This window comes from Crocodylus siamensis, chromosome 4, assembly GCF_052110815.1.
Source record: "Crocodylus siamensis isolate JL-2025a chromosome 4, ASM5211081v1, whole genome shotgun sequence".
Lineage (NCBI taxonomy): Eukaryota > Metazoa > Chordata > Crocodylia > Crocodylidae > Crocodylus > Crocodylus siamensis.
This window is the reverse complement of record NC_143398.1, coordinates 177,510,364-177,527,515: the sequence shown is the minus strand read 5'-3', so window position 1 is coordinate 177,527,515 and position 17,152 is coordinate 177,510,364. Positions and strand designations below refer to the sequence as shown.

The 17,152-nt window shown below is 44.6% G+C and overlaps 1 protein-coding gene across 1 annotated transcript in view; it reads left to right on the top strand.

The window, feature by feature from the left end:
• TRPM8 (transient receptor potential cation channel subfamily M member 8) overlaps positions 1 to 17,152 on the top strand; it is a 142,560-nt gene that overhangs the window by 111,833 nt on the left and 13,575 nt on the right. The window contains exons 22-24 of the mRNA XM_090044993.1: positions 2,168 to 2,339; positions 2,936 to 3,113; positions 13,312 to 13,502. Coding sequence (XP_089901119.1) covers positions 2,168 to 2,339; positions 2,936 to 3,113; positions 13,312 to 13,502 — 541 coding nt within the window. The remainder of the gene's footprint in view (positions 1 to 2,167; positions 2,340 to 2,935; positions 3,114 to 13,311; positions 13,503 to 17,152) is intronic.

The window sequence follows — 17,152 nt, the reverse complement described above, 5'->3', positions numbered from 1 at the left end:
GTTTCAGCATTTGTAGACCCAAGCCACTTCAAGCAGCTCCCAGGGTCTCTCGCCCTCTGTGCAGCATCTCCTGCACCGAGCTCCCAGCCTCATTCTAGGGCCTGAGGACCTTAGCTGCCCCAGGGGCTCCAAAGATCCTGCTCCATGCACCGACCTGTGCACTGTGTCTCTGCCTGCATGCCAGAGGTTGCAGACCTGAGCTGCCTCATGCAGCTCCCAGGGTCTGGATGTCATGCTACACACAGACAGCCTAAACGCTAGAGCCATGCCATGCTCCCCACTGATAGAAGTTTTCAGGGGCTGTTCCTGGGCTACTGCTTTGCCCTGCTTCGCAGCTCTCCTCAGCTCTTCTAAGCCCCCCTCTTCTCTTTTCTCTGTCCCCAACGCATCTGCCCCTCATGCTGGGCACGCAGCTCCTTTTATACATTACAGGGCTCCGCCCCTGAAGTCTTCCAGACCTGACTGTTTACAGTCTTCAATCAGGTCCAGGGGAGCTCTTCTCCCCCTCCCCTCAGAAAAGGGGCGTGATGTTATTTTTCTTGCTGCCTCCTGATTGGTAGAGGGGCTCCACCAATCAAAACAGCAGGATCTCAAGCCTGGGACTCAGCCCAAGCTCTGAAAGGTAAGCCTGCTACAGCTGTTTGCCTTTGGGGAGTGAGTGCAGAGGTGTAGCAGTGCAGCTGCATACCTGGTGCAGCCATAGTGCATCTGGGGCAGGGCCAGCTCTTGCCATGCTGATCACAATGGTGTAATCAGCCACCACTACAGTAATGACTGCTTCTGTACCCCTTTCAAAGTGGCCACTCTGGTTGTCCCCCCTCAGTTATTTTCCTGGGTCAGATAGCTGCTTATGTGCGTGTTGGGGCGGGAGGAGATCACTGCTTTGAAGTCACCCACTAGTGAGAATGTGTATGTGGACAATTTTCAAAATAGAAAACCACTTCATTTACTAATCATTGGAGTTCTTCAAGATGTATTGTTCATGTATACATTCGCACTCCACCTACCTTGCCTTCTTTTGGAGTTGTCTAGTATAGGACTGTGCATCTGACAGGGAACTGAGGAGCAGGAAGCACACAACATCCTTTATACTTGCTACAGAAGGGACAGGAGGTGGGACTGCAGCATGTGACAGAGATACTGATAAAGCAAAAAGGTCTGTGGTCAAAAATCAGAAGCCTGAAACATACCTACAAGTAAGAATGTGTTTGTGGATTTTTCATCTTGAAGAAGTCCAGCTACTAGCAAATAACTTTGATTTGTCTCTAGGATGCCATCCTGTCCTACCTTCTGACTGACTTCAGACGAACATGGCTAATTACCTGTCTCTTGATTTGTACTGTTTGCTGTTAACTTCAGCTTAGAAGTTATTTGTGTGTAAATCATTTCCCATTTTTCCTGTCATTTTCTAAAAGGGCAGTTTCTTGGCAGAGTCCAGATGAGGTTTGCTAGGGTTTTCTCTCCCATCTCTAAATAAACAATATTCTGTGTAGATTGGAGAGAGGTTAGAGAGAAGGGCTTATTTCTTGTTTGTATCTGTAAGAAATGGAAACATTCTTCCTGAAATAAAGATGTTTGATCCTTTCTTTGGGAGCGCTAAAAGGCAAGAATTCAGAAATGTCACCTAAGACAACTGGAATGTGAAGCTTTAGTTTTAAGATGTTCAAGCTCTAATTTTCAGAAAGTGAACGCTAGTTTTAGTATGTAGAAAATGGCAAACACCAGACTTGCCTTACGTGTGTGTGTGATAAGTGAATTGTTCTGCTGTTTGACTTGTGTGAAAAATGTGCATATGAAGATTTATCCAAACTCTTCCATTGGTCCAGTGGAACCTACTTTCCTTGGGGTCTGCTCCTGTGACAATTTAAGCACTCCTACCTCCATAATGTCTAAAGTAGTAGCCTTTTTTAAGTCAATGGGATATCTCTCATGAGTGTAGTTATATGCATGCATAAATATTAACAATATGGGAGTTTTGAAGGCCAGTGGGAGGCCATCTGAAAATCCAGCATCAAACCATTCCATAGTTATGAGGTTATTTCCATCCATACCCAACCTTCTGTCTAATTTGTGAGGCTGAAATGTTTGCCTTCTTCACTGTGTAATTTGCAGGAGGAATGGAGATGATTCACTCATCTACTTTCTTTTTTATGCCTTCTTTTCCCAGATGATTGATGTTTTCTTCTTCCTTTTCCTCTTTGCTGTGTGGATGGTTGCCTTTGGTGTGGCCAGACAAGGAATTCTGAGAAAGAATGAGCACCGTTGGGAGTGGATATTTCGATCTGTCATCTATGAGCCATACCTGGCTATGTTTGGGCAGTACCCTGATGATATCGATGGTAGCCGTCTCCTATGTGTAACCCCTATGCTCAGGAGCAGGCCTAATCTAATGCTTAGTCCAATGTCTTGAGGGTGCTTCCGAACTTCTCATTTGGCCTAGCATAAGAGCCCTTCAGCCACCTTCCACTGAGAACCTTGTAATATACTCAACCCTCCCCAACTCCAGCCTGATCCTCCAGTTTCCAGTCCTCCTGGACATCAGCTATTCTCTTCCCCATTTTTTTCCACTGTCTGCTCACCCTGATCAAATCCTCTTCTGAGCCTCTGTAACAACCCCCTTCTGCCCAGATAGCAGGAAGGTGGGAATTCATATGAAATTCCACTGAGCCCTTAATTGTCTGTTTCAGTGATTGCCCTAGTATACTTGCACTAATGGTTGGCCAGCAATAGCTGGAGGTGTGTGCAACGATGTAAATGTCTCATGCCAATTTCCTGCTAGTGATGCTAACCCTGGTTTCAACCAATGATCATTTCCACCTAGGAAAAAGTATATTTTTTCTGTCTGCAGTAGCCGCAGTTGCAGGAAATCCTGAGGTATGAATATTTTCCTTTCCACATAGTAAACAGGCTTGTTTTCTCCCCCTTCCTGACCTAGGTACCACATATAATTTTGATCGATGCACTGTTTCTGGGAATGAGTCTAAACCTTTATGTGTGGAGGTGGATGCCAATAACCGACCCCTTTTTCCTGAGTGGATCACTATCCCATTGGTGTGCATCTACATGCTTTCGACCAACATCCTTCTAGTGAACCTGCTGGTTGCCATGTTTGGGTATGTAGTAGACTAGCAGTTCTCTGTCTTTGGCCCCTGGGGTCTCCAAGATGAGCAGGCAGAGGAAAAGCAGGTCCATGAGGGAACTTCCCTCTTAAGCAGGGAAATAAGGAATAAAAGGAACAGAGAAATGGATTTCATAGACTTAATGTTCACCTGGAAAAGTCAGAGATAATGGTGACAGAGTGTGCATTTCTGAGGAGTTAGGAACAAGGTTTCAATGCCCAAAACAAAGCCCTTTGCCTCTATTTAAAATATCTGCCCCATTATTAGAGTGACAGTCCTCCTCGCCTTTCCAAAACCAAGAGAACAGTTCAGTTGACATTTGGCTCCATCAGAAAATTTGTTAGCAGTAAACTGGGATGCTTATCATAAAAAGGAAGCTAGCATGTATGCATGATGAACTGATTCCATCAGCCTTTCTGGTTCTGCGAGAATTATACAAATCCTGCTGCTCTCCAGGGACTGAAGCATAGTTTTCTTGATCTTTAGGCACATGCTGACTCAATGTATGAAGCTAGCTGAGATTTAGCACAATGTCAATGAAGCATTTGCCTGAGCCACGGGCTCAGACTGCTGGGTTTACCGGATAGAGTGACCATCTGATAAATAATTCATCCTTACACACTTGTTTTCATTCAAAGTCTCCAGCAAATTGACTTGCATGCAGTTGGTGCTTCTCTTGGAAAACTCATTTTTGTGACAGCAGGGCAAGGCAGAGCTTATGCTGTGTAAGGGGCATTGCTTAACTATACTTTCCCAGGAGTCATATTCAGAAGGAGCTGCAGTTTTTCTCTTGTGGATTATTGCTTATTACCTTGTACTAGCCCAGTGCAGACCATCTGCCTGTATTGGATTAACTGAATTGCTTAGGCCAGTGATTTTTTAATTAGCATGAGGACTAATAGATGTACTGTAACTGTTTCTTGATTACTATACTCTAGTAGCAGGTAGACACCCAACCAACATCAGGGCCTTATTGCATTAGTTGCTGTACGTACTTCCCACTCAAACAGGACTGGGCTTCTTGCTTGTAGCTGCTTTCATTTTAAACCTGATGGAGGTAGTGCCCGCCTTTTTCATAATATTCTAATTAAAGCACACGTCCAAGAAATGGAAGGCCTGGAACTGACAGGGCTTCTAATTCACATCTCCAACTTCTCAGAAGAGTAGCTTAATTACTATGTTATAAGCTCAGCCTCTCATGTTCAAGTTGGGCTGTAATGTAGAGTAATGCAGCAGTCATGTGGCCAGTAGCGGGGTAAGTAAATGAAAACCTGATTTTTCAGCCCAGTGGCTAGAGACTGCAGGCTGCAGAGGAGGGTTATGGTCCCTACTCCTAAGATCAGGGACAGGAATTATTTCAGCTGGGGCTACTTAATGAGTTTTGGTGAGCTCTCATGGGCTGCAAGGGTAGCCCCACCCCTTGACAAGTGCTCTGCCCCCTGGTCGCCATTTTGGGACTGGAAGTCCCATCCCCTAACCCCTGACCTTTGCCACTAGAAGTCCCTCCCCTTGCCCCAGAAGTACTCCTTTTGGGAAGGGGGTTTGTCATCTTGAAAACAGAAAAAAACAAATGATATACTAAAAATCAAACATTGACAATAACATATTTTAATTATATTTAAAGAAATATTTTTGTCCTGATTTGTATATGTTCTGTTGTGTATATAGAGGTGATTGCATAATAGCTCCAAATTAAGTCTTACTCTTGTATATTTTGGGAGGGTGGTGGGGGGGTTAAGGCGGGTGGGTATGGAGTTTTTGGGGGGCTGTAGGTGTGAGTGTGGATGTGTGGGTATGCAGGGTGTGGGTGTGTGCATAGATGTGGGTGTGTGGGTATGGGGGACTTGTGGGGGTGTGGGTGGGTATGGGGTTTGTGGGTGCTGTGGGGTGTGTGGAGGGGGAGGGTGGCTGGCGGGTGGCCGGGGGGGTGTGGGTGCATGTGTGTGTGTGGTAGGATGTGTGAGTGTAGCAGTGTTCAGGGTTCCCCCCAGAGGAGAGCAGGTGTGTGTGTCTGTGTATGGGGGGAGGGCGTGTGTGGGGGTGGTGTTTGTGGAGTGTGTGATTGTGTGGAGTGGGAAGGTTTAATAGGAGAGCATGCAGGGGAGGGTTTGTAGGTATGGTGGGGTGTGCATGGGAGCCCTTTGCACACATGTGCCCCCAAGCTGTTCACTCATTGTCACTGCCCCACAACAGCCCAGAGCCCATGTGCCCTGGAGCATCTCCCCACCATTGCCAACAGCATGCAGCCCCAGTGCACCCCTTCCCACTCTGGACTCACCCCCATTGGAGCAGATTAGCTGGAACACAGGCACAGCCCGGACCCAGTCCACTCCTTACCATCTGGTGATAGTGCATCCTGCCACCCCTTGAGCATACAGTGGGGTGGCTACACAGCTGGACTGCCTTTCTAGGCAACCCAGGTAGCAGGTGGCTCCATCCAGTTGCTGCTGCCGCCAGACCCAGCCCTGCGGTACTGGCAGGGACGCATGCTGCACAGCTTCACCTCTGTGTGCCCTGTGCCTGTTCTGGGCTTGCCTGCTCAGGCCCAACAACGGCAGAGCGACACAAGCTGGGTAAAAGCAGACTTTCTCCCTTGCCATTGCCGGCACTTCCAGGTGTAGCTGCCCAGAGCTCATGCTAGGCTGCCCTGTATCTACTCTGCAGGGCCACTACTGCCTGGGGCAGCCCAGAGGTAGCGGTAATGCAGTGTAGACACAGGGCAGCCCTGCATGTGTTTTGGGGAGCTACACCAGGAAGCGCCAGCATTGGTGGGGGGCAGGGTGGTGCTTTTACCCTGCACTGAGCAGCAGCTTCTGTACTGTGCTGCCGTTGCTGAGCCTGGGCAGGCAAGCCTGAAGCTGGCACAGGGTGTGTGGGGTTGGGGCCATGCAGTGTGAGTCTCCACCAGTACCATGGGGCTGGGACTGGTGGTGGTGACAGCCAGAAGGAACCACCACTAACTGGGCTGCCTAGAAAGGCAGTCCCATTGCAGAGCCACCCCAGCCCCACTGCATGCTCAGGGAGTGGCAGGACACACCACCGCCAGATGGTGCCTGGGTCTGGCAGGACTGAGGGACTCACCATGGGCCAGACAAAGATCTGATGCAGGCTGGATCTGGCTCGTGGGCCATATTTTGCCTATCCCTGCTTAAGATCATCTTTTTTTATCAGTGACTGCTTAATGTAAAATGCATCCTCATTCAAGGGGTCAAGGTTTGGAAACCAGTGGCTTTATTGGGCTTCTGTCAAGACTAGTTTTAAGCCCTTCCTTAAACAGCCATCTGCCTCTGTACCTGAGTTAAGGTACCAGAGTTTCTGTATGAGAATGATATAAGTGTAGCATTTGCTGAATTTCTCCAGGACTCCTCATGTCGGTATCAGAAACTTGTCCAATGATTTTGAGTGATGTATAATAATAAGGCCCCTGACAGAGGTTCAGTTAAAGGCATGATGGGATCTAACCCTGATCCCAGCAATTGCACCTCCTGCCATGCCACATATGCAGAGCAGGAGGCATGATTGTGGAATTGAGAAACAGATCCCAATCATGCCATATTGCTGGTGCAGGGGGGAGCCTGAGATCACAATCCCAAGCTCCCTCTGCACCATTGGTTTGGGTGACCAATAATCAGCTGATTGTTGGTCATGGGGCCATTCAACCCCCTGTGTGGTCCCTGAAGCTGGCCAATCATCAGCTGATTGGGACTGCCCCTGGGCTCTTGCCCCAGAGCTGTCCCAATCAGCTGATTGTTGACAGAATCAGGTTTGCCTTGGGATGATCTTGGTCCACAGTCAGCTGGCATGGACTACCCTAGGGTTCAAGCCCTAGGGCCATCCCTGCCAACTGACAGTCAGCTGATTGGGATGGCTCATGGGTTTAAGCACTGGGGTGGTCCCTTCCACATGTTCAATTTAAGGTGCAATGGAAACCAGCTACAAAATTATTACATGTATTTTGTGTCATAACTTTGTAGCTGGTTTCCTGTTTAACTTAATCTTAAACATAACATCTACCTGGGGCTTTAAATGTCTTTTCTTTTCATGTTGGAGATACTCACTGAAATAAGGTCCAGTACTCAGAGCATGTAGCCTATAAGATTCAGTCTGCAGAAGAAAATGAAAGGGGACAAGTGTAGGTCAGCTGCTAATAAATAGAAGTTTAGATGAGAAATGTATGTTAGTAATGCAGCATCGAGTACAAGTTTCAGTGACTAGGAGCAGTAACCATAGTGTTAAAAGGCTAAATATGGACCCTTAACTCCTGTGAAAAGCTGGGGTTCTCAATCAATTAGAAGAATATGAAAAATCTAGCCTCAAATTCATTTCTGACAAGGGTGAAGAATCCTTTCTAATTGCTTTTATTTCTGTAATAACCTTGATCTTTCTTAACAACTGCTATTGGGCCTCGTAATTGGCAACCCACAACTGGAGAGGCGTACTCTACACTGAAAGGTTTTGCCAGGAGAACAGTTCATGCAAGAGCAGTTGGACTGCGTCCGCACACAAAGCTCCTCTAAACCAGACTTTGCCTTTTGACTGGCACAATCACTCTGCCTTTGCCAAACCAAGTAAGGCTTTTGCTGCTACTAGACAGCCCACAGAAAGTGTATGTCGACACTCCCTGCGCTCTCAGAAGGGTTTAATGTTTCCCTCAGTAACTTGTGTGCTTTGTGCTCTGGCAACAGAGCTGAGTAGAGCCATCAGAAATTCATGGCTATGTATGCACTCTGGTGACATGGTGGTAGCAGCTGCTCCTATGTCACTACAGCGTTTTTTTTAATTTGCAAAATTAGGGCCCTCAAACATTAGGCAGTGTTCTGAATACAGATTATCTTAATCCAACCCAGACTCTTGTAGCTCAGGGGAGGCTTTAAATCTGGATCAATGCTTTATTAACCACAAGCCAGAGCTTTCCATAGATAGACTTTAAAGTGAATGCAGAACCAGACCAAATGAACAAGTTCTCATTTAATGCATTCTTTTTATGACTTGATAAGTTTATGAAGCGGAATTACTACTTTGGTTTATGATTTGTAGCAAGCAAAACGCTTAATGCTATTTATCAGTCTGACTTATAGTATACGCACTATGCTGTATCTTCTGGGAATGAATGAATGAAAGGAATTTTCTACAGGGAGGTATCAGGGTTCTTTTGTAACAGTTGGGGCTCCTATGGTGTCTAGATTTATCAGGAATGTGTGGTTAGTCTATCTTGACCCTGCTGAATATATTTAAGGTACTGAGGCTTACAATAAAAAGCACTCATGATCAAACAAACAAACAAACAAAACTATCGATGATTTTGAGTGCATGACTGTTAGAAAGGGAATGGAGCAGAGATAATAAAAAATGAAATTCTTTGTGCAAAAACCCCCAAAATAGTTTTTTACCATAAAATGGAAACTTTTTTGAAATGTATTTTTAAATATTTGTTTAGAAGATGAACCCTTTTCATAACTGTGCCAGAACAGCTCTAAAACTGCTTTCCCTTTCTCCCCCTTTTAGTTTGCAAAATCAGCTAAATGATGTACAGACTTTCTCATTCTCCTTATTTTTATTTCTTCTTTTGCTTCTGTAACATTTAAAAAAATGGAGGAAACGTTCAACAGTTAGAGCAGCAAAGATTAAAGAAGAAGAAAGGAAGAGAAAATCTTGAATATCAGCTGTTTTATGGCAACCATTGACTAAAACAGTGATTCTCAAGACAAGGTGCCATGGAATGCCATGATTCACAGGACAAATCCAGAGATTTCAAATAGAAATCCATAGTTGTGCTCTTTCTGAATTCTTTGCCAACTTCATTGATTCATTGTTTTCCTGTTGGCAAAAAAAGAGTGAAAACTGAGTGCTGGCATTTTCTGATGCCTGCCTCAAATTTGTCCAGGAATGCCTTGAGTCTAAAAAGGTTGAGAACCACTAGAATTAAAAGCAAAGAGAGGGAGTAGGGGAGAAGAGAAAACCAATGTTATGGACTAATTAAACAATTTTAAAGGTGATGGAGAGGAACTGCTTATGAATCAGCTGATCTATTGCAACTGTTTTGTGCATTCACTCCTGTTCCATGGTGAATGGAAGCTGAACATGGGCAGCTTAGCCCAGAATGAAACTGCCAGTAAATTGCTTCAGTTTAGCTTCCATATGCTGCAATGTAAAAATAAGTACATCAGATCAGTTTGAAATGTGGTAATTCTCTCTTAAATTGGTAAGTTGGGTGGAGGGTATTTTTTGTCCTTCCATATCCCAATGTTTTTTGTTTTGGTAGGAAGTTTCTACTAGGTTTTTTCCTCCCATGATTTTGGAAAAAAAAAATCTTCCACTCCTATTTTACCATGTCTAGGTCTCCAGTTCATGAAAGCTACTTTCTTGAAGCTTGATGTGATGCTAGTAATCCTTAGCAGGATTGGTCTTACTATAATATCTTTACCAAGTCAAATGCAATGGAAGTTTACCTGGGCAGAAGAGCATGCCTATAAGTCTCTTGAAGAGCTTCAGTTTGTCTTCAGGTTTCTCTATGTGAAGCATAATTGTAGCTTTTTCTGTACTGGGACCATGATCCAATTTGCTGCATGTTTGTTAAACCAATGTCCATTCTCAGAAACCGGGTCTGTGTTAGCTATCCCATCCACATTTTAGTAGGCTCTCCTTGATACTTTTCCAAAGAAGTATCTGGGCTTTGTTTTGATCAAATGATGCTTCTGAGATTTCATTGTCAGCTTTAATATTGTGATTAGCATGTAGATGCAGTGCTGGTGGATGCATTAGTCATATAGAAATATTTTTGATATTTCCATAGCACCATACCATTAGTTAGGTGCTTTACAGTCTTAAAGAGACAGATGAGAGATTTTAAGATATTCCAGGGAATGACATTTCAAGCCGTTAAAATAACAGAAGATGTGTTTTGATCCCAGCTCAACTGCTTTGAAAATCTCAGCCATGATCCATGACTCCAAGTCTTAGATGTACTCTATCTAGATGTGCCATTTAGGAACAGTCCCACAAAGTGACATCATGGGACATCCTTGCTTTCTGCTTCAGGGAGACAGGATTCCTGCCAGTCTCTCTTTTTCATAGTGTAGCATGCCTGTTTTGCTTGCATCATATGCTGTGTCCTTGCAGTGTACCACTGTTCGTGTACAGGAAGAGAACATGAGAATGTAAGAATACAGGGTCAGAACACAGGTCTATCTAATCTCCTATCCTGTAGCTCACAGTGGCAGAACGTGAATGCTAACAGAAAGGGTATTTATGCAGGGCCTATCCAGCCTGATTTGTCTTCTGTCTGTTTCCCCTGAGGCCCTCTAATGATTCCTTGCATTTATTCTGGAAACTTGCACTTTTCTGCCTAAGGGCTTGTCATATTCAGGTCCCAAACTGTAAGAAGTATAGAATGTGAAGATGGATCAAAGAAGGGGATGACAGGAAGGAAACAAAGGCAAGAGACATCTAGTTGAAATAGTTTACTTGAATTTTCAAAAATCTTCTGACAGGGTCTCTCACTAAAGGGTATTAATGGGTGCTTGTACACGTGACAGGATTTTAGTCCTTAGAGTTGCAATCTATGTCCCCTAAATTGAAACAGTGAGTTTTGAATTGAAACGGGTTTTATTTTTCCATCACTGTATATATGTTATTGTCCTGGTGGTTGCAGGGACTCACTGAAGGCAGAAGTGGCAAGGGGCCTGCCCCATGCAGTGTGGGGCAGTGGGGATCGCACCCCGCTTGGCAGCACCCAGTGTGTTGGGCCTTTTTTTTTTTTTCTTTTTTCAGAGTGCTGGGAGCTGGGGCGGGCGGGCAGGCAGACATTGCTGGGCTGGGAGAGTGGGCGGGGGGATGGGCCCGGCTGATTCGGAGATTCGGCAGTGGCCGAATCTTGAATCAGATTCAGCCAAATCGATTCAGGACAGTGATTCAAATCACCGAATCGAATCGCTGTCTCCTGAACTGGCCGAATCTGAATCCAAAGTGAATATTAGCCACTTCGCACAGGCCTGCCCTCAAAGTGTTAGCTGCTTTGTTCATCTCAGTTAATCTGTTCAACCCACTTAGCAGCATCCTTTTCTTCTGTCCCTTTCCCTTCTATATAAAACCTTGCTTTCTGCCAGGCCATTCATAGCATCTGATGAACTATGTTGCTGTCTATGAAAGCTCATTCCTCTCTGAACTAGTTAGCTTTTAAGATGCCACACTGCCCTACTTTCTGCCTTCTTCAGACTAATGCAGCTAGCCACCTTTCGTTTAAATAGATTAAACAGAGTAAGGCTGGGTAAATTAGATTGCACTTTGAACTCAGGTGCATTATGGAAAAAAATGACCTCTCTGAGGTATGATTTTTGTAATGAAAAAACAACCAAAATGTATCTCTTCCCAGGATTACTCTTCCCAAATCCTCCAATTCTAGTGGGCTGCATCACTTATTAATTTGTAGAAAAGTTGCTTATTGACTTGTTTTGCAGCAACAGAGCAAGAATATTTCTGAACAGCTCCTCATTGTGTTTGATTAAAAATAGATTTTAAAAAAGAAGATACCATAGGCCCCATAGGTAGTGGGTATGGGGAAAAGTCTGAATATTGATTTCTGCTTCCAAAATAACATGAAAACCACGTTTGAAAAATTAAGTGTTTGTTTTCTGGACAGCTAGAAACAGAAGACTTACGTTAGCTATATATTGGTTAAGCTGTGGTCCTAATGAATGAAAGACTTTTGTTTAGAGATATTGACATATTTTGAAATCCTGTCTGCTCTGGAATGATTGTAGAAAAGGGGCAGACTGGGCCCAGATTGTCAATGGTATCCCAATGGAAATTAGACACCTAAATACTTCTGATCTGGGTCTTAGGGTATTTATACACATACTCCAGGAGGGTGGGTGGGGGGGGGGTGTTAATTGTAGTGGATCTGAGAGCTACTCTAATTAAAGTGCCCAGAGTGTCTCTTGTATTAGCATCCCTGTGCTTCACAATGGCGTGGGGGGCACTTTATTTAAAGCTTGTTGAACGAGCTCCTGCTGCCACTTTGAAGCATGGGGATGCTGATACACAAGATGCGGGAGGCTGCTGGAGCCCAGTAATTGCCATGCACACTCAGTTAATTGAATCTGTTCTGATACACTTGGATTATAGCACAGCCTCCCTGCTCGTGTATAGGTACCCTTAGATGTTACAATTTTTGCAGCTGGAACAGTCATTTTATTCTGTTTGGCATAGTGAATTCCTGATCCTAGACTTTGGTCATATAATACCAAGACTTTTTGTTTTTAATTTTGTTTCAAGGAAGAAATCAGTACTGAATTCTGTGGCCAAAGCCCAATAGTTAAGTTAAAAATTTCAAGTGAGCCAGAGCTCAATCATTCATGTCTGTGTGGCTCTATCACTGGGTAAGTATCCTCTCTCCCAGACTCATCAGTCAGGGGCTTCGGATACTCCCCAAATCCATGGCAGGCATCCTATGTGCAAGCCTCAAGCTTGGAGGCCTTGGGGTTCAGATACCTCCTAGCCTCAGTTGCTCTAAGTCAAGAGACCTAGGAGCAAGACATGAACAAAGCACAACCTCAGTCCCCCATTACCACATAATTGTGTAGTTGAGTTTCCCGCACTGGGGAAATTCTCAGCGTCAGCCTGTCTGGAGTGTGATGGACAGTTGTCACCCTGGAAAAACCACCTTCTTGATTGTGGTATTTTCCCTGCCAGTTGGATGATGAGGTGCTCCAATCTGGAACCAAGACTAATTATGCACACTGGATAAGTCATGCAAAAATGCATTAGTTTGGCAAATATAATTAATGGCACACAGTGTTCCAGCAGGTTTCATTGTGTTTGAAGCCTGGAAAAATATTGTCTAAAGCTAGGTGAGGCTTGTAGAGCAATATATATTTAATCTTTTTTTAGTGTTCTCTCACTTCTCTTTCCCTCTCCCCCAGTCTAGCTGTAATTTCAGTTTTCTGTGCCGCATCCTACTCTCTGACTTCTCCATTTCTCTAGTCTTTCAAAAATCAAATCTGAATTCAGTAACCTTCAAATCAGAATTAGACTTCCAAATCCATGATGTTCAAATGGTCTTGAAATTATGCAAAATATTTGTCCTGTTTATCCTCTGTGAATTTACTTGAATTGTAGAAAAGCCTTCATTAGATGATGATTAACTAGCTGTATCCTTTATACATCTATCTTGATCTTTTAATTTGTCCATTAGTTACACCGTTGGATCAGTACAAGAAAACAATGATCAAGTGTGGAAGTTCCAGCGATATTTCTTGGTTCAAGAGTACTGTAGTCGTTTGACTATTCCATTTCCCTTTGTCATCTTTGCCTACATCTACATGGTGATGAAGAAATGTTTTAAATACTGCTGTAAAAAGGAAAGCAAAGAGCTCTCCATTTGTTGTAAGTAGGATTGTGTGTTATTTCTACTATCCCAAACATTTTTATGGCAAACGGATTGCAACCATACCATGGTATGCTGCAATCCTATTTTAGTTTCACAAGCCAAGCAGGTTTGGACTAGGTTAACTTCTAGATGGTAGACTTTAAAAGGGAAACACTGCAGCACTGAGCAACTGTGAGTTAAGAAACAACCTGCTTTTTAGCTGAGTTGATAATAAACCATTTTGCTATTAGTCAGAGTAGTTAAGATGGATACAAAAAATGAGTCCATGACTGTTTTTGATTAACAAATTTCTTACAGCACACACAACCTCAGACCTTTGGGTTAGCATTTCTAACCTCTGCTTACTAGAGGTGCACTGATATATTCTTGTTGGCTGTCGGATCAGCCCTGATAAAAGGAGAAATGCCATTATAGCTATCAGATTTTTTTGGTCATTGTGGCCAATAGTTAGGGCCATGTGCCCAGAGTATAGCCCAGTCCCTGAGCCCACAGCAGACTACAGGTCTCAGGGAGCAGTAGGAGGGGGCATTAGGGAGCAGCCACAGGGCACTGTGTTCGTCAACAAAGGGCCACTTACTAGCTCCTGCTGTTGCTGCTGCTGCCATGCCAATGCTGCATGCCAATGCTGAACACTGGGGCTGCCATGGAGACATTGGGCTGTGCGTGGGTGGGGTAAGGCACTGCATGAGAGACTTTTTGTTTTGCCGGGTGCCGGGCACCGGGCACCTTTGCAAATGCACCTTCTTCCTGGAAGCCATGGGAGCTTGACTGCATGGGGCCTGCCGGTGCTGAGGCAGTAGTGTGCTCTGGAGCTCCAAATGCTGTCAGTGATGCTGTCCATGAGACGGTGCACCCTGCCCACCTGGGATGGCAGCACAGACTGCGTGGGGAGCAGGACTGTGGATAGGAGCTGTGGGTGAGGGGGGCGATGTGTGTGTGGGAATAAGGTGGTCATCACCTTTCTCACTGAAGGCCAGAGCAGACAGGAGGTGTGTGTTTGTGCGTGTGTGATAAATGCAAAATAAATAAAAAATGGTTTATGTTGGTAGTTTAAAATACCTTGCGCTATTACTAAATATCGGTTATTGGATTGGCACTGGCCAATTAATGGTTGGTTAATCACTGGCTATCAGTATTGGCCAAGAAAATCTTTATTGGTGCACTCCTACTACACATATACATAACATTTCCTTTGAATTTTCATCTGGACCTGGGACAGTGTTGCTTTAAATTGCTTAAGTTTTTTTGCTTAGTTAAACAGCTCCTTTTTTCCTCCCCAAAGGTTACTGCAGGTGCAAAACTATTCCTCTGTCTGTTGTCCAAGAGGACGTTGAGGCTTAGTTAGCTCATGTTTGTAGATACTTTGAAATCATCAAATTAATTCCATTGTTTAAAAGTTTGTGTGGTACTTAGTAGAGAGCCTTTCTTCTTTAGGGCACTTAGTGCATTCTACCAGATACTGTTAGTGCATGGAAATTGTTAGCTTATATCTATGTAGCATGGTCTGTATATGAAAAGCATCATTCATACTGTTGTAGTTGCTGTTAACACATTGATTGATGATGATCCTCTCCTGGACTAAACCAAATAAGGCTTAGAACAGATTTCATAGTCTGAACAAGCATCCCTCAAACTAAGAATTCTCTCTTTTCACAAAGAGACACACGTTTGGCCCTCCCTGATTTTTTTCATTTTTACCTTGTCATAGCACTCCCCACACCCACAGTGATTTGTTGATTTGGGCACTTCAGACAGTATTGCAAGAGGTGACAGACCTGTTTGATCTTGCATGTTTGAAATGCTTACATGACTTACAATAAGTATAGGTGTAGGCACCCTGCTCCACCATTTGACACTATTTATCTTTGCCCTTCAATTATATTCCTTCAGCTAATGAGGTTTCAGAATGGATGCTACAGGGGCAGCCTATTATGAATAATAACTTCTCCAGAGACTTTCCTGCCCTGTCATGCTTGATTGGAAAAGAAAGCTCATACTCTTTTGTCCCACCCACCCCCTATAGGCACTGCCAGTAAATGAACTCTGTCAGGAAACCTGTATGCAAAAATCCAGGAGTGGTAAGGCCTCCAGCTATTTTCTTTTCATTTATTTTGTCAGTGAGCAGAGATATGAATTGCTTTAACAAGTTTTTTTTTCCCAAGAATTTGAATGTTGTTGCTTGAATTCTCTTAGCTTGTTTTCTAAGTGCCATTCATAACAGATGATAGAAGATGACTTCAGTTAATTGGCAAGCTTGTTCCTATACATCAGCAGCCTGGCTTTCACCCTGCAGCATAGACTGAACCTGTTGTAAGAAACACAGATCCTTAGTACTGCTTAAGTGAACTAGGTTGTCCCTGTTGGTTGTCCCACATTTTACATTCTCTGGCAAAGTTGTGCTGGTGGGAGAAGTGACAGGGTACTATTTCTTCGTTATACATTAAAAACCATCCTACCATAGCAACTCTACTAGTGTTGGAGATGCTAATGGCCCAGATGCTTAAATGTATGCTTCAGTAAACATATGGGATGTTTACTGAACACAGAAATGAGGTACCAAAAACATGTCAGGTGATGATAGGAGAACCCTTGAGATAAGGGAAAAAATACAGACTTTAAAATAAAATGGAGGTGTTCATCAGGCCTGTGCTTAGCAGCTAGTATTGGCTTTGGATTCAGCCAGTTCGGGGGGGACAGTGATTTGATTTGATTTGACCGAGTCTGATTTGGAGATTCATCTCCTGCTGAATTGGTCGAATCTCTGAATCCAACAGGCTTCATCTCCCGTGCGCTCTCCCAGCTCCATCGATAACTGCCCCACTGAGCCCCAGAGTCCCAGCTCTTTTTTTTTTTTTTTAAAGTCCCACACTCACCAGGTGCTGCCAGGCACGGGGGAAAGGGGAGGTGATCCCCACTGCCCCACACTGAGTGGAGGGGCTCTTCCACAAGCCCCCATCCCCTGCCCACTCTTCCAGCCCCATCAATAGCTGCCCCGCCTAACCCAGCTCCCGGTTTTTAAAAAGAAAAAGCCCCACACTTCTCAGCTGCCGCAGCAGCCATCGGGGCCCCTGGCAGCTTGTGGTGGAGCCCCCCCTCCCCTGCATGCTGCACAAAGCAGTGGGGATCACCCCTCTGCCTGGCAGCAGCCGGTGAATGTGGGACTTTTTTTTTTTAAAAGAGCTGGGACACCGGGGCTGGGTGGGGCAGCAATTGATGGGTCTGGGAGAGCAGGTGAGGTTTGGGGGGTGCTCAGGGGAGCTGGGGCAGAGGATGGGACCTGGTGGGGGTCCCCCCCTGGTACCCTGTCCCCTTCTCTACTCCCCCTCTCTACTTACCAGCTAGGCGTCCAGGTCCAGCTCCCTGCAGTGGCAAGTGGGGACTGCCCAAACCTCCAAAGCTCTCTGAATCTTTTCTGAATTGATTTGGAAAGCTTTGAATCAATTTGGACCCTTTTAATGGCCTCCTGATTCGATTCAGGTTCAGAGATTCGGCCGCCAAATCTCCTCAGAATTGAATCAGCACTCAAGCTTTGCACAGCCCTAGTGATAATGACTGTCTCAGTAATTCTGTGATTGCCTCTGGGACATCAGTGTGTGGTCTGATAAATCCCCTGTTATAGGCCCGATGAGAAGAACACCCTTCTATT